Source organism: Nannospalax galili, unplaced genomic scaffold (assembly GCF_000622305.1).
Source record: "Nannospalax galili isolate Female #2095 unplaced genomic scaffold, S.galili_v1.0 scaffold369, whole genome shotgun sequence".
Classification (NCBI taxonomy): domain Eukaryota; kingdom Metazoa; phylum Chordata; class Mammalia; order Rodentia; family Spalacidae; genus Nannospalax; species Nannospalax galili.
In genome coordinates, this window is record NW_008360318.1 from 1738912 (window position 1) to 1766747 (window position 27836).

General features: G+C 36.0%; 1 protein-coding gene across 2 annotated transcripts in view; it reads right to left on the reverse strand.

The window, feature by feature from the left end:
- The window catches only part of Atp2c1 (ATPase secretory pathway Ca2+ transporting 1), a 139252-nt gene that overhangs the window by 3437 nt on the left and 107979 nt on the right, over positions 1 to 27836 (reverse strand). For both annotated transcript variants that reach the window (XM_017796100.2, XM_008825104.3), the window contains 13 exons: positions 27014 to 27109; positions 26728 to 26817; positions 24347 to 24451; positions 21358 to 21514; positions 17266 to 17436; positions 15968 to 16065; positions 9031 to 9081; positions 7613 to 7779; positions 6132 to 6200; positions 4432 to 4548; positions 3439 to 3586; positions 2331 to 2426; positions 416 to 557 (listed from right to left, as the gene is read on the reverse strand). In XM_017796100.2, coding sequence (XP_017651589.1) covers positions 416 to 557; positions 2331 to 2426; positions 3439 to 3586; positions 4432 to 4548; positions 6132 to 6200; positions 7613 to 7779; positions 9031 to 9081; positions 15968 to 16065; positions 17266 to 17436; positions 21358 to 21514; positions 24347 to 24451; positions 26728 to 26817; positions 27014 to 27109 — 1507 coding nt within the window. The remainder of the gene's footprint in view (positions 1 to 415; positions 558 to 2330; positions 2427 to 3438; positions 3587 to 4431; positions 4549 to 6131; positions 6201 to 7612; positions 7780 to 9030; positions 9082 to 15967; positions 16066 to 17265; positions 17437 to 21357; positions 21515 to 24346; positions 24452 to 26727; positions 26818 to 27013; positions 27110 to 27836) is intronic.

Consider the following 27836-nt stretch of genomic DNA (forward strand, 5'->3'; position numbering starts at 1 on the left):
TCAAGTTAGAAAATTTAGTCTTCCCTGAAAGTTCTGAAATAAAAAACTAAAACACGTTTTCCAAGTTGTGTCTGTTACTTTTCTATTTCGCTATTTTTTTTATGATGTCAAATATATTTAGAAAATACAGCAATTCGGGCTGGAGAAACGGCTTAGCGGTTAAGAGCACTGACTGCTCTTACAGAGGAACGGGTTTGATTCCCACCACCCACATGGCAGCCAACAACTGTTCATAACGCCAGTTCCAGGGGATATGACAGCCTCTTCTGACTTCTGCAGGCATTGCATGACGCAGGTGTACTAACACACATATAGGCAATATACTCCTACACACAATAAAAATAAAAAATATTTTTTTAAAAAAGAAAATACAGCAATTCATCTAAAATTAGGTGAAGGCAACATTTTTCTTTACCCAGTATACTTAGGCTCTCAGTCTGAAAAACCTTCTGAAGTGGAGGGAAGTAAATAACAAGTAACTGTCCCATGATGGATCCAAGAACTGCATAGCAAAACATCTTATTACTGCAGAGTCCAATCTCAAATACAGACTTGGTCTGTTGACAAAGCAGAGAGTTCTAATTATTCCTCCCGAATCATAGAAATAACTTCATTATATCTGATTTCAATTTTGAATAATCAGTCTCACTGATATGAAATGCCCTAACTGTAATATTATTTTAGGATAATATATAGAGAGTAAGGATAAATTTTAAATCAACATCTATCTATCAAGAAAGTTTTCAAGTCCGGGTGTGGTAGCGCATGCCTGTAGTCCCAGCACTTAGGAGGCAGAAGCAGGCAGATCTCTGTGAATTCAAGGCCAGCCTGGTCTACATAATGAGTTCCAGGCCAGCTGGGGCTACAGGGAGACCCTGTTTCAAAAAGACCAAAAAAAGAGAAAAAAAAAGTTTCCAGGGGGCAGAAACACTAAAAGTCAGAAGCAGTGGACACTGAAATGAAACAGTATTTGCTGAACATGACAGCAGATGGTCCTATATCCATGCACATACAGACTCAGTGACTTTAAAAAACAGAGTACATGAAGATGGAGGTTGGGATGGGGAGTTACTGGGGGGGGGTAATATGGGGTAGATTTGATCAAAATGCATTATATGCATGAATGAAATTCACAAACAAAAAGTTTTAATTTTAAAAAGGGGGTTTATAGGCTAGAAAGATGGCTCAATGGTGACCAGAATTTGAATCCCTGGCACCCATGTAAAAAGCTAAGTGTGGTAGTACCATCTGTAATCCCAGAACTGGAAGGCGGAGACACAAGGATCTCAGGGGCTCACTGGGTAACCAACCTAACCAATCCACAAGCACCAGGTTCAGTGAGAGACTCATCTCAAAAAATGAGAATCGATAAAAGAAAACATCCAACACCAACCTCTGGCCTCCAGAGTGTACTCACAGGCAGACAATGGGCACATGCACCCTCACAAATATGTGCTTACACACTCATAAGGCTTACTGAAGAAGCATGAGACTTTTATAAAAATGACTGCGTAAAAAAAAAAAAAACCAAAAACAAACTTACTTCAGTATCTCAAAGCACAACCAAAAATCCTTTTAACAAATGGACCTAATTGTGTGTCTTTCATATAAAAAAAAAACCCCTAAAAACAAACCAAAAAAAAGATCCACAAATATTACAGTTTCTTGAAAAAATTAGCTTAAACTAGTGATAATTTACTGTACTTAGAAAGTTCTAGTACAGCAAATCATAATGGAGATAACATATATATATATATATGGTTCATAAAGGACTTTAAAGGCTTAAAGATTTATGTGAACCAAAGAGAAACCAGAGTGCACAAAGCACTTTAAAATTGCAGTGAGTAGTCATGCATGAGATGGAACTAGGTTTCAGGGACATATGCTCTCCCAAAGTACCACGGGGAAAAACTCCTTATTTTTAACTAAAACGATGCAATCACATCTTAATGCACAATATAAAAAGGGAAAAAAACTAAAATTCCTAAACTTTGACACACTGACAGACATGATGAGGAACAAACTGTTTTTCTCATTATATAAAGCATTAACAATGCTTTCTTCTAAAGTGAGATGAATACCATCTTAACAGAACACGTGTGGTTTGTCCTACATCCAGATGATATCAAATCTGCCATCTATCCTATAGCTAGAGCTAATAATGGAAGAATGATCAGAAACAATCTAAGACTAAATGAGATTTCTGCCAACCAATAGCACACTGATAGATTCACGAGGCTGTAATCTGGTAACTATAAAACCATACAAAGTCTACTTCCTATTAGACAGTTTTCTCCTAAACTGAATCAATTAATATAGCTTCAGCATACCTGAGATCTAGAACTTAGCGCATTGAACATGTCGAAAAACACAAAGCATGTGAAGGTCATGGTTGTGTCTCTTGGTGTTATCACATTATCTCGCAGCTGCCAAAAAGAAAAGAACAGCATGACTTTTTTAGTGGCTGAATGAAAAGAACACTGCATGTTTTAAAATGAAACAGCTTTAGTCTAAGATTTGAAACATAAGCTATGTGAATTTTCTGAATTATCTAAATTTATTCAACTAGTGAACAAATATAGTTTACATGAAAGTAAAAAAAATCTCATTAATAGTTAATTAGACATTAAAATACTGGTACATTTTTTTAACTTTTTAAAAATTTTTTTATTATTTTTATTTTATGTGTATGCATGTATTGTCTGCACATAGGTAAGTACATCCATGTCGTGCAATGCCCACAGAGGTCAGAAGAGGCTGTCGGATCCCCTGGGACTGGAGTTAGGACAGTTGTTAGCTGCCATGTGGGTGCTGGGATTCGAACTCAGGTCTTCTGCAAGAACAACCAGTGTTCTTAACCGCTGAGCCATCGCTCCAGCCCCTAACTGGTACTAATTTTAAAAACACAGCCAAAAACGATTCAGATTTTCCAGATTCTCCCCAAAAATTCATGGATATTATACTTTTCTACATGTAAATGATTTTGTTATATATCAATGATTCTCCTAACCCATTAAAGCCTGAAATCAAACTCTTTTTTTTTTTTTTTTTTTTCTTTTGGTCTTTTTGGGACAGGGTTTCCCTGTAGCCCCAGCTGGTCTGGAACTCACTATGTAGACTAGGCTAGCGCCACCACGCCCGGCTTGAAATCAAACTCTTGAAATGCTTAACATATGTATTTTTCACTAAGAGGTCTCTTACTTGTCAACTATCTATGTAAGATACCAGAATAATTAAGAACTGAGGGTTGTTTTCTTTGGTTTGTTGTTTGTTGAGACTGGTCTCCCTGTAGCCCCAGCTAACCTGGAACTCACTATGTAAACCAGGCTGGCCTTGCTTCCCAAGTACTGGGATTAAAGTGCGCCACCATGCCCAACATAATTAAGAATTCTATTGTAAGAATGCCTGGCAACACGGCACTTAATCCAGTGACTATACCTCTCGCCAGAAGACAAACAAAGTCCCACAAACAATGATTATTGATGAAACAAGTATTTTAAGTATCAAATTTTTTGTCAAAATGCTGTCTTTCCAGTTTCGAGGAGGTTTGCGAATGACATCTTTATCCACTGGTTCTACTCCAAGGCTTAAAAGGAAACAGAAAAGCAAAGTACTTTAAAATGTTGTTTACACTTACTTTCACAACCTAGCTTCAATTATCCAGGAAACTAAATGCTTTCTTATGAGAATAAAATGCTGAATCATGAAGAAAACCCTGGTTGTGGTTACCTGTAAGTTACCCCGCTAGACATGTTGGCACATGTCTACAGTCCCAACTACTATGAGGAGATGGAGTGGAGAGAAAGAAGGGAGGAAGTGAATGAGGATGAGGTAGAGTGCTGACTTTCATTTTCTAAATTCCTATGCATTTGGCAAGGTTTGAGAAGAAACTGAAAGTTAACTTTCAAAAAACTGCCCAATTTCACTTACATATAAACTGATTTATTTCAATTCTGTGACCTACCAAGGAAATAATACATTTCATTCAAGGATATTTTGGTTAGGAGCATTTATTGCAATACTAGGACATGTATCATCCAACTACCACAGTACTATAAAATAAAATAAGACATTCAAATCCATTAACACTTACATTACCAAAGTCTCTAAAACTGACAACAGAATCTAGATATGAAGGGGAACTTAGAAGATTTCTCCATTACATCCAATTTTTAGAAATAATTTTTATCTTGAGGACAAGGACTGCAAGTGTTTCCTGATCTGTTCCCACCCCAAAAAGGCTGGCACCTCTAACAGCATAAAGGCTCAGATGCATACTGTGTAAATTAACATTCAAAAAGAATACCCCATATGCATACGTAACTCAATTTCTAACAAGCATGTTGCTAAATGGCTGCCCATGATCAAGTTGTAAAATGTCTTAATCATACCTGCCTTCTCTTTCAAGTTCATGCATGAAGGAACTCTTACCTCTGTGCTGGGGGTCCATCCATAATAATATTGATCCACAAAATCTGCATTGCATTGAGAGGATTAGGGAAGTTCATTAACGTAGCCAATGAGATTAAAGTTAATGCTGCTATACTCCTGTTGAAAAAGAGTCATTTAAAACTCAGCATAATAAATTTTACACATTTTACTAGCACTTAAAAGTCTCATGTTACTAGGGCTGGAGAGCTAGCTCAGTCAGAGAAGCATTCGCTGAGTAAGCATGAAGACCTGAGTTTAGATCTCCAGTACCCAGTGAAAAGCCAGGGGCAGCGGCACATGCCTGCAATCGCAGCAATGGGGAGGTAGAGACAGACTTGCCAAGTAGCCAATCTAACTGAACTAGTGAGTTCCAGGTACAGTGAGGCTCTGTCTCAAAACAAGAGTGAGGTTGGAGAGATGGCACAATCAAAGACTCAGGCTCAGAAATGAAAGCTAAAGTGGAGGGAATTGAGAAAGACACCCAACATCAACCTCTGGCTGCTACATGCACGTGCACACAAGTGTACACATACTTGAACACAGATGTGTGTATAAATACATACACATAAACACACAGCACACACACAAAAATGTTTTAAGAAAATCTTTTTGATTCAAGTGAACTATGCTTCCTTCACATCAGAATTTTAGTTAAAAAAAAAAAATCCAACAACAAAAAACAAAGCTAACACATTTAAAAAAAAAAAGACTACACTAGCCTTAAACTCTAAGGAACCTGTTCATTCTCCAAAATACTGGGATTACAGGCATGAGCCACCATGCCACCATGTCCAGTAAATTAAGAGTATTTTAGAGAGTTTCCAAATACTTAAGACAAAAGCAGCAAAATCAGAAAGGCCTCCCCAACCCAACATAGGATCTCCCTGGGTAGTGTAGGCCAGGTCTCTGGAGTCCTCCTCCCTCAGCCCTCTGGAGTGCTAGGATTATAGGAATGTGCCACTAAGGCCAGATGAGAGGAAGATTTTTTTAAGCCTAGAAAGCAACAGTTTCAAAAGCATTTAACTCTTTTTTAACTATAGAAAACTGTTCTACTTTTAGAAAAAGATACCAAGATGAATTTACTGAGATTTGACCCATCCCCCTCCTTAGATTTCAGAAGCAATTATATAACTGCCAAAGGTTTATACAGGCATCCTTCAGCATTCAGAGGGAACTGGTTGTCAAATTCCCTTCAAATGCTAAGTTCCCAGTCTCTTATATAAAATGGCATAGTACTACTTCTCAATCTTTTCCCTAAAATCAAGTACAAAAACAACAAAATATTTACATACTATTTATACATTTTCTCTTATCTACTTTAACTCATCATCTAATAATGAAAACACTGTATTAGTAGCTCTCACACAGTATTGTTTCAGGAATAAGGACAGAAAATGTCTGTTAAGTGTTTGGTCACATGCATCTTTCTTCTGAATATTCTGGAGCTACAGGTGAACCTCCACATGAAAAAACCTTTGGATACAAAGGCTTGACTGCATATTTTAGTGATGATAGAAACTATCACATTTAAAATCTATTTATCATACCATGTTTTTCAGAATTATAATGAATTTTTAAAGAAAACCACTTATATGCAGTATTCAATAATATAAGTCAGACATTTCTAGGCATCTGCTTAAGCTCTACTTTTCATATAATTTATTTAGAAGACCCAGGGATGAAAGCTCTTGCAAACTTACGTGCTCAGCTGAAATCTAACAAAATTTTTAATGTTATTATAAATCCCTTTGCCCTCTTCAATTGCAGACCTGAAGTTTAAAAAATAAAAATGAGAAAATATCACATAAAAATAAATCAGTATTAAAACATCGTGAGGCAGTTCCTGAAACTAAATTTCTAACTTAGTAGCACTTTAAGAATCGGTTCCTCACAAGATTAGAAAACATGGAAACATTTATTTTACGAAAAGAATTAAGTTCTAGCTAAACTATTTCATTAAACAATATTAAAATTCTTATTCTTACTCTTTAAAAAAAAAAATGGGGCTGAAGAAATGGCTCAGCAGTTAAGGAAACATACTGTACTTGCCGAAGACCTGAGTTTGGTCCCCAACACCCACTTTAGGCAGCTCACAATCACTAGTAACTCCAGCTCCAGGGAATCTGACTGACTCTCCTCTTGCAACCTCTACTACCGGCACACATGTGCACATACCCACACAAATACATGCACATAACTAAAAATAAAATAAATCTTTAAAATACCTGAATGGAAAATTACATTATACCTCTCCACATAAGACAATACTACACATTTTCCATACTAAAATAATGATGTTCTTTGTGATTCAAAGTTCATGTTTCATAGTAAGTTAAACTGACACATGTCAGTAAGTTATGTAAGAGTTATGGAAATTAAAGTTATTTATTGTTCCTACACATGAGTAGATTAATGTGCTATGAAGAATTTAAAGATATGGTTTATAAGAATTCACTTGGCTAAATCTCAAAAAATATGTACTTTTAAAACAATGTCTTCCTTCCAAGATTTTTATATAACTTCAAGAATGGAGAGAAAATACTGATATTCTTGCAAAAGTCTGGCATATTGCTCTAAGTCCTGAGGTCCTAAATGCATCCCTTTAGGCCACACTTTGTAATAAACATCCCAGTACATGTAATGAGAATTTATCACTGCAATGAGTAAAGCTCATGAAATCCAGTACATTATGAAAAAAGTAAGATTCACATGAACTCCAACCCAATCTTTGCAAAATTGACATTAAGAGTCTTAAATCAGTTGAAAACTGAAACCATAAAGTCATTCAGAGTTAAGAACTACATTATGAAATTATGAAACGAGGGAAACATAAACACACAATAATAGAAGGAACTATGTATGAATGCGAACTTGATAACTTTTAAGACTACACACATATTTCTGATAACCTCAATTTAACTAGACCTAAGACTCAGGGAAGAGCCATTACTATACCATCAGAGGCAGCCCCCATAATTGTGGACACCAGTGTAGCACTCAGTAAATACTTCTTAAATGAAAATACGTTCCATTTATTATGTCTTTTTCACTCACACAAATCATTTTCTCTTGAACTACAATAAAACAAGATTACTCAAACGCATGGTTTAATTTGCCCCATATTGCTAATTCTTTTCCACGTGGATGGAGTACAGGAAAGCAGAAGGGAAGATTCTCTTACATTATGGTCTGGAAATCATCATCCACTAAGATCATGTCTGCAGCCTCTTTGCAAACATCTGTGCCAGTCTGGCCCATTGCAATTCCAATGTCTGCAGCCTTCAGAGCAACAGCATCATTTACTCCATCTCCAGTCATGGCTACAACTGACCCATTCTTCTGTAGAGACTAAAGTGGGCAGAGAAAAGAATTCTGATATTTTAAAGAAGGTTGCTTCCACAAGGTAATGGGATCAGCAAATATCATGAATTATTTTCTTTTACATAATTAAGGTTAGAATCAATATAACCTCATTTTTAATAAAGTTCAGTATATGAAAGTGCTAATAAAAAGCCTAGAAAACACTGTACTAGCATTCTCACCTAAGAGAACTGTTATCTGAAGTCTGACATAGTCAAGTTAACAGGGGCAATTTTTGGTAGTAATTTCTTTTTTTTTTTTTTTTGGTCTTTTTGAGACAGGGTCTCCCTGTAGCCCCAGCTGGCCTGGAACTTGCTATGTAGACCAGGCTGGCCTCCTACTCACAGAAATCTGCCTGCCTCTGCCTCCAAAGTGCTGGTACTAAAGGCATATGCCACCACACCCAGCTTTGGTAGTATTTTTTATTGTCTTGATTCATAGGATACCATTGGCATCGACTGGGTAGGGGTTGAGAATGCTACTAACCATTCTATAATATACTGGAGAGTCTCATTATTCCTAGTGAGGAATGAACCACCCTAAAATGTCAGTGTCAAAACTGAGATACTCTCAGTTATGCAATGGCTGACTATTATAATTTATAACTAACTGTTAGTCAACTGTTAGTTACTATTTCAGTTGTTTAAATATAATAAGTCAAACACTACATAACAACATTCAGTCAATAATGCATGACATATAAAACTGCAGATGGAACTGAAAAGTTCTCAATACCTACCGATTTCCAAATCCTATCAGTGTGCAACACAGTACTTATAGGTACCACTTATTTGTGGTGAATGCCTCATAATACCAAAACTTACCTAATGATACAGTTGTATAATGTATCTCCATTGTTAAGTAACACATGACTAGTTTTAACTAACCCAAAGAAACATTGTTCACTCTCATAAAACTTCCTTCTTAAATTTACTCAGGTTCTAACTATCACTATTCGCACTGGGATGACTTAATTATGGACCCCTTTCAGTATACTTCTACCTTCAGTCTAAAGAAGCTGCATTTGAAAATATTTGTTAGTTTTTCTCTAGTCTTTCTATGCCAATTAGATTCTCTATTAGTGTTTCCATATCAAGCTCTTAAATTCCTATTTTGTCTCTCACAGTACTTTGGATATTGATGCTCTATCAATACTCCTTGCAATGCAAACATTAACAAAAGACAAAGCGGAAGCATTTTGTATAGAGAATTTAAATAATTTAGTTTTGGGCCACCCACCTTAATAATTTTCATCTTATGCCTTGGACTTGCTCTGTAAAATACTGCAACCTGTTCAAATACAGATACATTAAAAATCTCCAATGTTAACAGCATCAGTATAATACATGCATTTATAAATAATTACTTTTTAAATTTGACTTTGACACAAAGATTGAACTTAATCAGTGCCATGTGTCAAGGCACCCTCTGATAGAGGCATTCACCTTTTAAAAGAAACAGTTCTAGATCTTCAAAACTCCCATTTCACAAAGATCTCAATTTCAGCCTCATTGTCAGCTCTCCGGTACCTAAAAGTCATGGCGATTTCAACAGCCACACAATACACTCTCCTTTCCTAAGTTCCTGGAAAACTGGTTCCTCCTGGTCTCCTCCTCATACCTCCCATCTAACTCTCTTCCTCTGGCATCACTCTCAGGTAACAACCTTATTTCCCACTTCAAAGAAAATCTTCCAATCCCTGCACCCAGTAGCTGCATCTAGGATCTATCCTGCTATTTTACTATAGATGGACTAATACTCCCCTTTCTTACCTAATTAAGATCACTGTCCCAGAAATTCTTCCGTCTCCTGTATAATTTTTTTCCCTGTCATTTCAATAAAAATGGTGGGAACTCACATTCCATCCCCTCCATTACTACTCCCACCCTATCTTTCCTCTATTTTATTTTTCAGTCATGCCATCTTAAAATTTCAATCTTTCTCTTCTACTTTGATCTTGTCTGCCTGCTCATTTTGGTGCTTAATATTTATCCCTCTTATATCCATGAAATTGTATTGATCTTAGACTGTAAGATCAATGAAGACTGCTCCCAGTTTTTCTCTTTTTAATAAACTCTTAAAATAAGAGATCATTATTTTCTTAGAGAAAGGACTCAGTTGAACTATAACATTCACTTCTCATTATCCCCAATGTCCTCTGGATCTGTTAATCACTTAATACATATTTGGAAAATATTCTTCAGCTAAGAATAAAGTTCAAAAATCTATTCAGAAATATTTTAGTGTACCTTCAAAGAAGACTAAGCCATATATATACTCAAAAGATGCTGGTAAGTATTTAAATAAAACTTCGAATTATTCAAAACTTAATCATGATGCACACACATCATTGAAATACAATGTTTAGCAAAAAACTTTAGACTGCACAATATATTCAAATAAAGATTGTAAGTACTAACGTCATACTACGTTGTGCCTTGGTTCCACATAATTCACTTTTGAACCTTGCCAAACAATTTATAACCTTTCTGGGCTCCCAAAAATGAAAATCTACCAACTGTTGGACCGAAGACACATTCCTAGGGCTGGAGAGATGGCTCAGTAGTGAAGAACACTGGCTGCTCTTCCAGAGGAACCTGGTTTGGCTCTAGCACTCACAAGGACGCTGACACTTGTCCTTAACTCCAGTTCCAGTGACTCTGACACCTTCTTCTGGCCTCCATAGACATTACATGCACAAGTACACTTACATACATACAGGCACAGGCAAAACAATCATATACATAAAATAAAAATAAATTTAAAAAAATTTAAAGACATCCTTCTTGTTAGTAGCAATTTACTTGTTATGCAATAAATAAACCTATTACTTAAAATAAGATTTTAACATTTCGAAACTTTTGATTTCATCTAAAAAATAAGGACATCCACTTTCATACCAAGCAGACTGATCACAGAGCAAACTGGAACGGATTACTTGGTCTCTTACATGTGGTACTTATCACCACACAGAGAAAAATTTGTTCTTAAAGCACTAGAATAAACCAATCTTGCTGAGTAAAAATACTGAAATTTAATGAACATAAAATAAGCTCCAACATTAACATAGGTAAGATATTACTAGAAAGTAAAATATATCACTATTTTATAGAGTTTAAATCAAACTTCGAGGAATCTGACCATATTTCATTAATGACCTTTTGAATTTTATGTCTGTTTCTCAGTCTGGCAAGAGTAACAGTGGCTAAAAAGATAAGAACAGAATAGAATCACTGCAGTTTGGGAGTAAAAAAGGAAAAAAATAAGAAGATAGAATAGTGGAGATCTGTATTACCAAAGCAAAGAATACAGGGAATAATGGGGGTAGGGCAAAAAACAAATCCACAAAAGGGCTCCAAATCTTCAGAAGGACTCTATCAGGGAGCTTTATTCTTTTCTGTGAGTATTACTTTAGGATTATATTTCAGTCGGCACTCACAGTCCTTCAGATTGACACCAACTGACAAGGTGTACTGAGGAAAGGCAGTTGAGGGGAAAGTAGGAAAATACTATAGCAGAGGTTAATGATGAAAGAGATTAGAGATGGGAATAACCTCCCAAAGGCCTTCAAATCCAGGAGAGACAATCAGGAACTGATGTGATGAACAAATGCAGGTGGTAAAACAGACATATATAACTTACTAAAAATGAAATGATACACAAACCAGGACTACGAGGATTGGTTAAGAGAGTGAGTTAACATACAAACAGAAGTACGAGTATAAAAACAAGAAAACAAAGAATGAGCAAGGATAACCACTTTAATCACCAGAAAACAGGACACACTAAAATCGATTACCAATGGAAAATGCTGGCAGCGCCTAGATGCACTTCATAAACAATTAGCCAAAACTCAGTTTCCATACTGTTTTTTAATTGATCCTAAGTAAATAAATGTATTCACACAGCAAATGTTGAAAGACTGGGAATTTATTCCACAGAATTATGAAAACAAAATACTAAAAATTACTTAAACGAGGAATAGAAGTATATGATTTTAAGATGTGGGAAAAACTTTAATAAGTTTGTAATTTAAAACAAAAGTTCTTATTTGTAAGAGGGTGAGGGACAGAGGGGAAGGAAACAGTCCTGCTCATTTACTAATACCTGAAGAAAAGACGGACATTTCCTCTTTTAAGTTAGATAAACAATCAGTTCAATACGCTTACTTCAAGGCTTGGGTTTTATTTTATTTTAACCTCTTTGGAAAAGTACCAGGATACCTGCCATAACTAATGAACAAACTATTTGGGAAAGAAAGATGATGTAGTTTGTCTAGGTTTATGATACAATTTGTAATTTGTTTCTTCTTTCTCTAAATACCTTTTAGGCTTGTTTCCACAATTCATTAGCAATTTTGTCAGAAAACCAGAGGGTGAACTTGAAGAAAACAAATAAAACATTAGCATCTTCAGGAAAGGAACTGAACAAATGTCTAATGGGAAATGTCTAATTAACTGTAGATTTCACAATCACTTAGTAATATACAGTCTATTCCAATACCTCTGGAGAGTCCAATATAGGACTTACTCTTTCAGAAATAAACCATAGAGATGAGAGAGAGAGAGAGAGAGAGAGAGAGAGCAAGAGAGAGCCCATTCAAATATATACAAGTTATCCCCTAAATCTAAAACAAAGTAAATATATACACTGCCCTTAGATGCTCTGAAAACAGTATTAATGAATGATTAAAGCTTGATAAAGTTCTAATTCTAGCTGAACAAAACAATGGGTTTTTAACCACATCCAAAATCTAACTGCTTACTAGAAGTCAGGGAAAACGCAGCTGGAGGTCTAGGGACTAAACATCATGGCATGAAGTGCAGATTGTGAAAAAAGAAACTGAATCCTCTTCCAAAGACAGTTCAGCAGTGTTTAGAGCCTTACAAATGTGCTGACCCATGGTCAAATTGTTAGAGCTATCTATAGAAGTAAACACATTTGAACACAAAGTTCTATGTACAATAATGTCCAACAAACTGAAAATAAATTTTTAGGGTCACAGAGACACAGGCTCCAGTCCCAATGTCATTCTACCTCTTACCTGCTCTGAGAAATCAGTCAAATCTCCCCAAGTTCTCATCTATATTAGTAATGGGGTGCCTAAATTTCTCACGAAATGAAACACATTCTTACCACATAATCTGATTCTGCAACTATGCTTCTTGGTATTTACTCAACTGAATTGAAAACCAATGTCCACCAAAAAAAAAAAAATCTGCATATTTTTATGCTGACTTAGTAATTGCCGAAATAGAAACAACTAAGATGCCCTCCAAAATGAAGTGGTAAACTGCGGCAGAGTCATACAATAAAATGGGATTCATAATAAATAAGCTCTCAGTCCAGGAAAGAGCATGGTGGAATAATAAATGTATATTAGTCAAAAAACTCAGCCTGGAAAGGCTGAGAAAACTCCAACAATATGACATTCTGTAAAAGGCGAAACTGTAGAGAGAATAAAAAAGTTCAGTGCTTGCCAGTGACTCAAAGTAAAAAAGAACGAGTTAGTAGAATAGGGAGGATTTTTATGCCAATGGAACTATTATGCATGAAACTGTAATGGTTAGCAAAACAATTATCCATTTGGCAAAACCTCTAGAAATACAGAACAAAAGAAACCTTCATATAAACCACAGAGTGTGACATCAAAGTATCAAACTGGCTAACTGCAATGCATATACTATATTAATCAAGCTATTTATGACACTATTGATTATTGATCAAGCTATTAATGAGAGGAAATGATGAAGAGGAAAGATGGGATAGCTAACACAAAACAGTGTATTAATCGCTAAAATTTTGTAAATGTGGTCATCTATCTTTTTAAGATGGTATAATACATGGTTGCTGCTATTATTGTTAAAATTCTATTCATAGTAGAAAAATACATGAATTAAAACTTCGCTCAGAAAATGGTTATACAAACACGCATGCTCATACACATATGCACAGGGCACAGCCATACAAAATATAATGTAATCATTACAGTTAGGTTTTCTAGTAATAATTAGTGATTTCAGAAATGCTGAAGTTACATAAAATGAATGTTAAGATTAGGACTGTACCAAGCACAAACTATTTTTGTTAAACACACTTTTTAAAAGTCACAGTGGGTTAGCTTATGCTGAATGCTGTGTGAGCACACAACCTCTGAGTGTCTAGGTGAGATTATAAGCAGTTTGAATTCTATCTCTTACTTTGTTGAGGTTTTCAATTTTTCAATAACGAACATATGCTATTAGTAAATAAATTTCCTAATCAGGAAAAAATGAATTATAAAACCACAAGCCTTAAGATGTTGAGATAATTTAAGAAAATTGTACATTTTGAATATGCAGCCCATGAATATAATAAAGGAGGTATTATATTTTATTACTGAAAACAGACAAAATGCCAGATAAGTACTTATTTGATGGACATACAAACGCATGTACATAAATAGATCAAGTACCAATGAGACAAAAAAAAAAAAACAACACAACTTAAATGTTAACATGAAAGAATACTACCCAACTCTTGTAAAGCCAACTTCCTATGCGACTTGTATATCTGACAGCCAGATTCTATTTGGCCACCATGAAGCAGACTAAGATAATAGAAATAATTTTGCAGGGGAAAACCTGGCTTTAAAAAGGTTCTTACAGTATACAAAGCAGGGATATCTTTTTTTTTTTTTTTCCTGTAAATAATTTGCTACAAAAGCAATAGACTCCCCACAAAAAAGCATTTCAATGACAAATGTAGTCTTCTCAATAGATGGTGCTGGAACAAAGAAACACCTAGGCAACAAAAGGAATCTTAACAATTACAGTGTAAACTCAAAATGGATCACCAACCAAAACATAAATCCTAAAATTAAAAATCTTCCAGGAGAAAATTCTCTGTAATCCTAGTTTAGACAGTCCTCAATTAAGAAACGACAGACATGATCCACGAAAGAAAATATTAATAAACCAGATTTAATCTGCTCTTTGGCCAAAGACTGGAAAGACTATTTTCAAAGTAAGTTATATAATAAATGTCACACTATATTAAAAACTCTCAGAATTAAATAAGAAAATATATAATTTTAACTTTCTTAAATATTCAGAACACTTCAACAGAGCATATTAATAGGGCAAATAAGTACATAGATGTTCAATATTGTAAGTTTTTAGGGGGAATGCAAATGAAAACCAAAAAGATCTTCCTGTTTACTATTAGAAGGGGGTGAGGGACATGACAAACCAAATGCTGATAAGGATGCAGAATTTCCAACACTGCAGAAGAAAGTACAAAATGATAAAGCTATCATGTGAAACAACGTGGCAATTCGTATGAAGTTAAACCCACATTAACCATACGACCCAGCAAATACTCATGGTATTCACCCATGAGAAAGGATCATTTATTTCTATACAAAAGCTAATACATAAATGTTTACAGTAGCTTTACTCATGATCAGCAAAAACTTAAAATAATACAAATTCCCTTAAACTGAAGATAATAGTTCATCCAAATAGCCAAAATACTACTCAGCAATTTAAAAAAAAAGACATTCAACATAGTTCTCTCTCCAATACATTAGGCTAAGTTAAATGAATTGGATTCAAAAGCCTCATACTACGTGATTTAATTCACAATTCTAAAAAAGATGACTATAGGAATAGAAAATCAATCACTGGCTACTTAGAAGTAGGGAAGCAGTTGAATACAAGGAGTCATGAAGAATTTGAGGGTAGGAAAACACTGATATATTGTGTTTGTGGGAATGTTTACTAGACTTCATTAACTTGTCAGAACTGTATATACATCAAAATATGTGAATTTTACTGTCTGTAACTATCTCAATTTTTAAAAAGGAAATACATGCTCAAGCTAAAACTAAAACAGTCAACAGATAAGTAAGAAGTATAAAATAAGTCTTAATCCATCTCCTAATTTATACATGTATGAACTCCTAATAACCACAGTACTTAAGAAAAAATTAAATTATTCCTACAGTACTTGATTTTGCAGGTTTTTCATACATAACAATCACATTTTATTTCAAAGAAATTTCACTTCAGAATATGGACCAACAAATTTAGTGGTCATGTTTCATCAGTAAATAAACAGTTTCACTGAGACATTAGTAATCACTACCACTGAGAGTAAGGGCTCTCTGTCTGAAAGGCTTGATTCTAGGGCTTACCTTTGGTACTATTTGTGAAAGCTGCTGGACATCCATAGCATCTATTTCTTCTCCAGACACTGACTGAGACGTTTTAGAATACAATCCTAGACGACTGGCTGAAGTAAAAGAGAGAAAATGTAATAAGCAATCTCAGATGACCGGCTAAAGTACAAGGGGAGAAAATGTAATTAGCCAAACTGTTTTGCTTGAATAGTTAAAAGAAAAAAAGCCTGTTTATTTAATGTGATTTGTTATTTACATTTAAATATAAAAAGTCTTTAATAGAAAAAGTCTTTATATCAAGGGGTTATAAACTAAAACACTGGGAACTATCTGAATTCAAAGTGAGTCTGAGGTTTTCTTGAGGGATTTGTTTTTGTTTAAAGAATTAAGAGTTTTCCTAACTCAGCAAACACTAAGAATTAAAACTAGACTAACCAAGTTCTGCTCAGCTGCTCAATTCTAATCAAGATCAGAATACACTATTATATTCAGAATAACTGAAGCCATAAAACTGGTGGTGGCATTTTAGTGATAATGTAGCTGCGCTGAAATGAAAATACAAGCTGAAAAGTCATTCTCCCAACAGCATAATTCTAGTGACTTTTCTTAAGATAACAAAGTTTGAATCTGCCATGGTGGCGCAAAGCCTTTAGTACCAGCACTTGGGAGGCAGAGGCAGGCAGATCTCATGAAATCCAGGCCAGTCTGGTCTGCATAGTGAGTTCCAGGCCAGCTGAGGCTGTAGGAGACTCTGTCTCAAAAAAAAGATAACAAAGTTTGTAACTTCTAGCCCAGACCCATTACAAATTAATAAAGTGAGAATTAATAGAGCTTTACCAAATATTATGTTATAGTTTAGAGGCTCTGAAAGACTGGCTTTCATGCTTCCCCCATTACATTATTTAAGGTAATTACAAACAGTTTTCAAAACACATGGGTATATATCTGATGAGAACACAGAAATATACAGGAAGCTCTCCTTAGTATATCTGTCCAAGTATACTGTGAACTAAAACATCAGTTGAAAGGAAAAACTAAGGAAAAATTCCAAAGCTATTGTTTTTATCAGTAAATAGATTATAAAGCTAAAAAATGTCAATTACCCTTCTGTGGATAAATGTACAAATGATTTCATAATGATTTTATCATGTGTTTTCATTATTCTTCAACTAAAATCCAATTTGCCTACAATTTTTCAGAGTCTGAGCAAAACAACAATCAGTTGTATTTGTATAATCTCAGTACGTAAACAAGTCAAAAGTTCACAAAACTATGTACTGCAGTGTTTTAAGAAGAAAGCAGTGCAGTTATACCTATTGCAACTGCAGTCTCTTGAGAGTCCCCAGTGATCATTTTGATGGAGACTCCTGAGGCAATGAGGGTTGTAACAGCTTCTTTCACACCAGTTCTCGGAGGGTCAATGATACCCACCAGGCCAAGGAAGGTCAGTTGTCCCAGTTCCGGACCAGAAGCCAAAGCGAGAACTTAGGAAATAATAAAACCCAAATGATTAAATACAAATCATTAAAACAGTAGAACATAGTTGACAATAAATCACATAGGCTATAATGTCATTTGTAGTTTTTGCCTATTCTTTACAATTCAAAGTTATTACATGCCAACATATTATATTTTAATGGTTCTGGATATTTACGTCAAACTCTGGAAAGCAAAGATCTGAAGTCTTATAAGGCCATTCATACCAACAAAGTTTAGATTGCTTCACTGCTTTCAAACATTAACAGGCCTTTTTTATTTATAACTTTGGTTGAGTTCATAAATAACACTATCCCATCAATGTGTATTGTTTTCTTTCATCAATTGGCAATAAGATCTAGCATAATCTAGTACATTTTTCAAATATTAATCAGCTTACTCTCAGGACTCTGAAACCTCTAGTAACTACCATTATGAACCAAAAGAATGTACCTGCATTAGGGTATTATTAGAGTGAATGCTTACCAAAAAGTACCCACAGAAGCACAGTAAACTAAAAGTACCTCAGAGGGACACTGGAAAGCTCCATAGAAACCCAAATATTCTTACTCAAGCAGAGTGTATAGAGGATTGGAAAAATCAAAGTTGAAGGTAAGCCACTTCTGTTTTCCTTCCACTTTAAGAAAGTTGTATCTAAGTATGTAGATGTGGGTCACACAGGCTGTCACAAAGGAAATGAGCCACCTAGTATCTTGGTGCTAGAATAGAGGCAGGGGGCAATCAAAGGGGACAATAAATATCAATTTGGTGTCAGCAGATCCTGAGAGATCAGTTATGAGTACTCCTGATGGAGGAGTGGCTCTGGCCTAGAGGTTGTAACCTATATCTCTTTGTTTTGTATCTTTAGCATTAATGAAGATCTTTGTAGATATTCTTTGGGTCAAGAGTCAGTAAATACTGTTCATACAGAAGTCCCTAAACGTAAAATAATTATTATGGTTTGAACATTCTGTTCTTCACAGCCTCATGTGTCTGAACATTGGGTCCTTGGCTGGTATTTTTTGTTGATTTTGTGGGGTTGTGGAACCTTTACAAGGTGGGGCCTATCTGGAGGAAGTAAGTTACTGTGGGGCAGACCTTAAACTTTATAGCTCCACTGTTCTGCCCTCTTTCTACTTCCTGATGCTGAGATGCTACCTCATACTCCTGTTGCCATCTTGAGCCACTCCTACCACTATGCCTTCCCCACCAGGATGGACTGCAACCTTCAACTGTGAGCCAAAACAAGTTCTTCCTCACTAAAGTTGTTTCTTATCAAGTAGATAGTCACAAGAAAAGTAACTAATATATCTTCTGACAACAGTTTAGAACCACAGGCATTTTAAGAAACAAGGTTTATAAGATAAAACATAACTATGAACCAATTTAATTTTTTTTTTTTTTGGTCTTTTTGAGACAGGGTCTCCCTTAGCCCCAGCTGACCTGGAACTCACTATGTAGACCAGGGTGGCCTTGAATTCAGAGATCCGCCTGCCTCTGCCTCCAGAGTGCTGGGATTAAAGGCATTTGCCACCACGCCCAGCCAACCAATTAAAATTTTAAATCATTGTTCTTCCAATACAGTAATCACACTGAGAGAAAGGAAGTGAAGAAAAGACATAAAATGAGAGACAAAGATCATGGTATTTCCTAAAATCCTATGAAACAATGTTTTTTCTCTACCAATTCTGGTCTATTTCACAATGTTACAACATTAACCATACACAAAATCATCCGCAATTCTTCAGATGAAGAACAATAGTCAAAATAAAAATGTGAAGGAAATAAGAAGCATATTCCAGGATTTTTTAGGTCCTTGAAGTTTTCTGAATCCATGTAAATTTGAGGCTCTCTTGTTAAGACCTGCTAACAGTTACAAAACTCTTAGCCTCTACCCCCATATGCCTTTTGTCCCTAACATTTCAGTGCTTTATTAACAGCTGGAAATAAATATCATAAGCTGGAGGTGATGACATCCCAGAGGGCAAGTGATAGAAAGGGGGCTGCATTTTGTCCCACCTCACCTTTTATTATTTCAGTTTTTCTTTCTTTTTTCATGTGCAGTTTAGCAGAAGTAGGCCAAAAAAATTTCAAAGTCTCAAGTGTAACCAAACAGGGAGAAAGAGATAACAGGTTTCTGAACCAATCTTTCCAGGAATCACTCTGAGAAGTTGCCACAGCCACTGTGGGTCTCACAGCTACCTCTACTCTATCGCTTGTCTAAGTTCAACCTCAGAAAAGGTTCTTCTCCTGCCCCAAAACTGATGATGGGAGGCACATTCTGCCTTGGACTTAAGGATCTACAAGACTTAAGGTACCTCTGTTCAGGATTCAGGCCTATGGAATGAAACAATAAAAGCTCTGAAGCCTGACATCAAGCCCCTTACACTATCAAAATGAAATGGAGGAAAGGCTATTTTTCTTTTAAAATATTTTTTAGTATAAAAACAGACCCATTACAAACCAATTTCTCAGCCAGGAGGCTCTCCTCCCCTTTCCACGGAGATTGTGAGGTTCTGAGATGACACACCTAGCTGAAGGGAGGACATCTGGAGTGACCTTTGTTCAGCAGCCTGGGCACTAGTACAGAGTCCATAGAGGCAAAGGAAGCATGGCAGCAGCCTGGGGCCAGCACTTGTTGCCCACAAGAATGCCTTTCCAGGCTTAGCTTGCTATGAGAACCTAATCCGGGTGGGGAGTTGGCTCAATGGGTTAATTGCTTGGCATGGAAGCATGACAACTTTGGTTCAGATCCCCAGCAGCACACAAAAAAAGTTGGGCATGGTGGTGTGCATGTGTAACTCTAGTACTGGAGAGCACAGACACGAGCAACCTGGGGACACTGACCAGCCAAGTGTAGTCAAAACAGTTGAGCTCCAAGTTTCAGTGGGAGAGCAATAAAGGAAGACATCCTAACATCCTCTGGTATCCACACACACCCACGTAAGTTGTCCACCCATCCGTCCGTGCCTCCCCCCAACAGAAGTCCTATGAACCTATTAAATGTTTTAAATCTGAAGAATGAATCACAAGAAGATTTCTTTTACACACTTATGTTTCTCCAAGAAATTGTAGCATTTGACTTCCAATTCATTAAAAATGATGAAAGTAAGGAAGCTAACTTGTCCCATTTCCTCATGAGACTATATAATTTCCGTAAGCCAAGTGACTGTTGACAGAAGAACCAGGTATGGCCCCAACTCCCACCCCTCAATTCTTCACATGGTACTCCTAGGACAGAGAGTCTGGTGTGTGGTGCCCAGGAGACACTGCAATCTTTCCTCATCCCTATCTCATTCAAGGAGCAACATATACATAAGCAGTATCTCAGCACTTCTCACATGATAAACATGGTACATGCTTATAACCCCTAGCACTTGGAAAGCTGAGACAAAGGGATTATTAATTTAAGGCCTGTCTGAGCTACAAATCAAGTCTGGTCAGTCTGGACTACAGCTTTAAGAACATGTCTCAGAAACAAATCAAAACAAAACAAGGTCCATCACAGGTAAAGGTACTTGCCACAGAGTCTTTCAACCTGAGTTTCACCCCTAGAACTCACTAAAAGGAAGAACTTAGTCTCACATGTTGTCCTATGACCTCCACATGCATACTGTGCCACACACATACAAAATAAATGTAATAAAAAACTTCCAAAGTAAGATAAACTACTTTAAAATAAAATCCTTACCTTACAGCAAGAACACTGTAGATCTATAGGAAGTAAAGAGTTCATATTTTTCTCTATTCTTGACCTACCATCACTGCAGATCAGTTCACCAACTAATAAAATGTAACACCTCAAAAATGGCAAAGGTTCTTTGAAGCCTGAATAGATTTGGACAGCTCAGATGTAAAGTATGAATTTATCTGCAGTTAAAATAAGGTATTCTTGGCCAGCTCAGGGATTACGTTGAAATCAGCCTTACCTCTGAGTCCCGCTGAGCCCATCCGTGCCTTCTCTTGCTGGTATAGATCTCTCTGCTGCTGGGTCAGTGTCAAGGTCTGCCCTTTGTTTTGGTATGTAGTACAGTACTTAATCACCTGTTCATAGGCACCCTTCATAAAACAAATCTCTGGTCTGTCCTAGGAAGAAAGCATACGATGTTTAAATTCAACTTGTACGTATCTCCTACTGGAATAAAAAAAGGGGGGATGTCCATTTCTTGTAAACCTTAGGGAAATTATTCAAATCTAATGCCTTGAGTAACACTTTAAGATTAAAAACACTTATGGGAGTTTTCTGTATCTTTCTATTTAAAAAAAAAAAAAACTGTCCCACCATCCATTACATTGGAGGCAATGCTATAATCAGCTGCAAATTAGGCACTCTGAGATTTGGGACAAAGTTTCTCACAGTGTAGAAAGAAAATAGATGAGCTCTAAAGCCAACCCATGGATAATAGTTCAGGCTCTTAATCAATTACTAGTAATATGTCTATGCCTACATACATACCTATCTACGTTGCTTTTTCTCACAGCCACCTCGTAATTGAGAATAGTACCAGATTTATGTGTCATAGAATATTTAGCATAGCATGTGCAGGGCAGGCCCTGAGTTCATTCCATAGGATGGGAAAAACAAATACAAAATGATACTCAGAAACTTACAATGAAGAACTGCAGTCCCTACCAATCCTTCTCACTCGGGGTCTTCCTCCATCAGAGCTAATCCATTAGAACGCTTCCAGCTATTTCTTTGGTTTTTACCACTGAGATTTGAAGACATTTAGAATGCAATTCCTTCAGTTACCAATTTTATACATTGTCTACTGGGATACTAATTTGGCCACATACATTACCTATGCCCCGTTCTATCTTTAGGATGTCAAGCACCATTAGTACTTATATTGTAATTCCTCCCTGTTGAGCCCAGTACAATATTAACTATAGTGGCTCTCCAACATCCTGATTCTCTTTGCAAGCAGGAGTGCATTTCCTTCATGCGCCCCTTATCCCCAAAGTCAAATGCGATTTGTTTTACCCAATAACTATGAAAAGAATTTGTGTCATTTACAGACGGAAATTTAGGAGTTGCTGCATTGTTTGTATTCCTCTACCCATGGCTATACCACTGTTGGTTCAGCATGAGATGGAGCTTCTATCCACCAGTATTCCAATAACTACAATGAGCAGGTATCTGGAGCCAAGGAGGTAGCAAGAGGGTGTGATGCTGTCTACAAGGCCTATCCTCACCAATAAATCAACTTATTCATCTTCTTCTATTAAAATTTTGTCATGTATAAAGTTAATACTTTTTTATATTTTCTAAGGTCTACCTCATTCATTCTTCCCAAACTCTCCAATGGGATACCAAACAATTCTGCTATGATAACTTTTACATGATAAAAGGAACAGGTAAGTAGCACTGCCCTTTTTACTGGAGACCTCCTTTACTTCAAGCATTGCTCACCTTATTTTTCTAATTCAAGCTGGCCCTTCTCAATTCTAAGTCTTCCTCTTCCTTGGTTTACTGCCTACTAGTATCTTTTTCATTTAAATAAGACTGTGTGACGTACATTTTTATTTTCTTTCTCACATTTCTAAGTTTCCTCTCATTTTGAAGGCTTTGCTACATTATCTTCCAAATATCCAGTGTTACAGTACAAAACAGCTACTATTAACCCCTAAGTCTTTTTTACGATCCCCATCCCCCTCACCTGAACCTTATTACATATCTCCTCCTCTTCTAAACATCTCTGGATGCTTTTCAAATTCTTCAAATATCCTCAAATTTCTTGATTTCAGGGACCTGTTTATCTCCTTTTAATGTATCTCCCATTTAACATACTCACTATAGTGAGCAGCTAGTGAGCCATTCTACTATAAAATCTACAATTTTTCTGTTCTAGAAATATTTCTGGTGTTATTTTTTATTGCAATGGATGGAGGCTATCGCAGAGTTCCACAACTGGTCATACACAGAGACTATACATCTGAGAGATGCCCAGCCCCAGGAGTGGGACATCTACATCCACAGTGGAATCTCTACATCTAAGGCTAATGGAACATACCAAAACAGGGGGTGGAAAGATTACTAATGCATCCCTCAGTTCTCACCAGGGAAGCTTCCTTATACAACTGAGTACAATACACACAAAAGGCCACAACTGGCTAAATTTCAGAGAATAAGATACTGCAGGTGCATGTCCTTAGATAGGACTCCTATATAAAACTTCACCCACCTACAGCTCAGGGTCCACTGCAGAAGAAGGGGTGGAAAGATTGTTAAGAGCAACGGTTGGTCCACAAACATAGGGAAACAGAGGCTTCCGGGTCACTGGAAGCTTGGTCGTGTGAACTTGCAATGATGGGTCTCGTGCATGAGATTATGCCAGCTCAATCAGACAAGGGATCAGTGTGGTGTGAGGGAAATGGGCAGTGGGCCCCTCCGTAGCCTGGGAACTGTTGGGAACTCATTACTGCTGGATGAGGAAGATGTAAATCTTCTTTAAAAATCTCTAGATAGGCTGACTAGATTCCAGTGGATGAATCTGCACCAAAGGACATCTAGGTACATGCTTGACCGAATAAGGCTTAACATGTATGAATGCATGAGGTCCACTTGGGTGGGGGGCTATGTGGAGGTGTGGATCAGGGAGGGCTCTAAATTTCATTAAGAACTACTGTATGAAACGCACAAAAACTCAATAAAAAATATAAATTTTTAAAATATAGTCTTCAAAACCTCAAATATAAAAAAGAAAATTTCAAATTTACACATAGAGTATAATGAACTTTCCATATAGTTATCATCTATATTTAATATTTTTATTTTGAAATAAATTTTTTTAAAAAGGACTTTCAACCTCCTCTATTTTAAGCTGTCTTACTCCTGCTTCAAAAGTAAGAGCAGTAAGTATTCTAAACCATGGAGCCATCTCTGCAGTCCAGCAGAAATTTTTTTTTTAAGGATACCTGCTGTGTCCGATGTACACACTTAACAGCCATCCACTTTTGCTCAGAACTAAAGGGGTATTCAGCTTTTCTGATATAGTCTTGTTGAAGTCCATCAAGACCCATCTATAAGGTAAGAAATTTAAAGTTAACTCTAACCCACATATGATTTTTTTTTTAACAAACAACATAGGTTACAACTTAAAGCTTGCTGGGTTAGCAATAACTGGATTATTTTCTATGTGCTAGTGAATAGCAATGTCCCATCTATATGGACTGCATTTCCCTGATCAGCAGCATACACTTTCAACATGAAACCCTGGGTATATAGATATTAATACTGAACTACATACACACTAAGTCTTCGATACTGACTAATCTCTCTACTAGCTCTAACTCTGGAAGGAAAGAAGGTAAGAATAAAGGTGCCTAACCAATACCGAAATGAACTTTTCTGATAAACAGAGGTTTTGTATTTAATCCTTCTTGTCCACTGCTACTATCCTACTCCTTTACCCTTACACTTTATAAATACTGACAACTACTAATGTTATGTGGTAGTTCTCACTCCCAATACCCTTTTCGTCATGTTCCAAATCACCAAAAACATTTTTGAGCTATTCAAAAGTTGACAATTTACTGGTTTTTGTTTTCTTTGGAACCATGTTCAGACCTTTCTTGGCATTCAAAGAGCCTAACATAACCCACCGAATATGGCCTATTTAACAATCATCCTCTTTTCTCAAATACCTTTCATTTCTCCTATATTAGCCAGCTGATTAACCTTGACTTACTCCACACTTATTTATTCCCTTATGTATTCCCTCTAGCTCTTCCCTAGATGAGTTCATCTAAGCCCTTTCTGTCCTTTAAAGCCCAATTCCCAGCTCTGAATTTGCAGTTTAAGAAATGTTTTCTGTTTTATTTTTGTTTGTTTTGGTTTTGCCTTGTTTTGATTTGTCTTTGATTTGATTTGTTGTTCAGTTTATGACAGCTGCAGCCCCAGCTGACCTGGAACTTTTATGTAGACCAGGCTGACTTTAATCTCACAGGGATCCACCTGCTTCTACCTCCCCAGTGCTGGGATTAGAGGCTTGTGCCACCATACCCCACAGCTCAATGTTTTAAATTTAACTACCTTGGCCTACCTTTTATTTGTCAGCATTAACTCCTCATCTAAAATATGAGAGCTCTCTGTCCACAGGAGGTGATTTCACTTTACCTCCCCAAGAGGCTAGTATAATGTTAAACAGAAAAGGAGATAACTGATATCTGATTCATGTTTTTTTACTATTTTTTAAAAAACTATACATGGAATTTAGTCACAAGAAGAAATATAGAGAAATGCAGCTTTCTGTGGAGAAGACACAATCATTTTAAAGCTACTGGGCAGGGGTTTATCTCAGAGTTAGACTGTTTGCCTAATTTATAGAAGATCCTGGGTTCAATTCTTAGACCAATGAAATGAATGAATGAATGAATGAATGAGTGAGTGAATCCACTAATTTTGTTCTTTTGAATTAAATGTTCTAATAACCTATAACTTTATATTGACTCTCATGACCAATGATCTCATTGAACAAGTCTTGATGCTTTCTTAAACTATTCTTAAAAATGGGGAAGTTATGCTGGGCAAGGTGGTGCACGCCTTTAATCCCAACACTCAGGAGTCAGAGGAAGGAGGATCTCTGTGAGTTCAGAGCCAGCCTGGTCTACATAGTGAGTTCCAGGCCAGCTGGGGCTATAAGGAAGGGAGACCTTGCCTCAAAAAGACAAAAAAAAAAAAAAAAAAAAAAAAAAACAGAAGTTATTTTTGTTATATAAATAGCAGAGTAGGCTTTTAGATTTCTCACTTACATTGATATAAAATCAATATGAACAGATGAACAGATTACAAGAATAATACTTCTTCCAAACACAAATTTTAATTTAATATCCATTTGGAGAAATTGATAAAGGAAAAAGAAGCCTGGGAAAAGAAATGCTGATTTCTTACTACTGCATTAATATCTTTCTTAAAAGTCATATAACATTTATTAACTTTTACTTCATATAAAAGTATTTCAGAATATTTTCAGAATATATTTTACTCATACAGAAACATTTAACAGCAACTACACACATTTATAAAGTTTTTTTACATATATACCTCAGTATTAAGAACAAATTCATCACTGGCTGTTATTAGTTTGTACCTTGCACTGAGGAATAAGGTTACACTGAAAAAGTTCTATGCTCTATATTTACAGGAATAAAACTGTTCCCCAAAGCCAGGTAACAACAATGAAAATGTGAGTCTTCTTCACTGACTATCTTTAAAATACAGTAATAATCAAATTGATGGCCTCACATTCTGTTGTCAGGATATCATAGCCCATGTGCAAAAGATATTAAGTACATACCTTCATAGCAAGAGCAATTAAGGCTCCTTCAGTTGGTTTTCCCATTAGAGTGTTGTTCCTAATTACAGCATCATTGCACACACAGCCCGCCTAAGAGAAATGCATATAAACTATGAATTCATCACTGTGACTTAAGTCATTATGAAAAAAGTTACCTTCTTGGACAATAATTTTCTTTTTAATTTTGAATTCATTTTTAGTTGTTGCATGTTCAAAAATCTTTTGCTGTTGCCTTTTTTTTTAAAAAATAATCCTCACATTCAATTTTTGGACAATAAATTTTTACCTCAACAATTCTGCTAACAGATGGGTTATAGAATCCATGAACAACATCACCATCAACAATTACTTCACCAAACTGATTGTAACCAACTCCAGTAACCTGAGGAAAATGAAGGGGGGAAATCAATAATAGAAACAGAAAACTGATTTTAGACTTAATGAAAACTAAAAAACATCCTGAGCTAAGTTCATTTCATTTTCAAGATCATGCCACTGTTACTATAAATGTTCAATAAAATATATCTAAAAATGATGATGTAATAGTTAAAGGAATATAGCATCTAATTTTTAGCATAATGATTAACCTATAAGATAATTTCTTCTGTTTGTAACACATTATTTTTGACCCTGTCTCAAAAAGACAATGAAAAAACAAAAACAAAAACAAAAAGCCAGGTAAACCATGTGAAAACCTCTATACAAGTAAGCTTGAGTTTCTTTGACACTATACTTCCTTAGTGTACTAAAGCTTTCAAAGAACTTAAATTAGCACATCTGATATTTCACACAAACTCATGACTTGGGATAGCTGGAATTTTATATCCAAATATACAGGCTAAAAGATAGTACTTACTAACTACTTTTATATAGCACATTACATGCCTGTCTTAAAAATAACAGAATAAGCAAAGTACCCTATACAGCTAGAGTCAAGCCAAACAAATGTCATAAGAAAAACAATATGGTTTAAGAGAGAAACTACTTAACAAATCATTAACAGCTAAAACAAAATGATGGACTCAAAACAGAAACTAATTTGTCTGTCATACATACATGTAACTATCCTGCTGAAGGAACAGTACATTCAGCAAAATAGCATTAGGTAT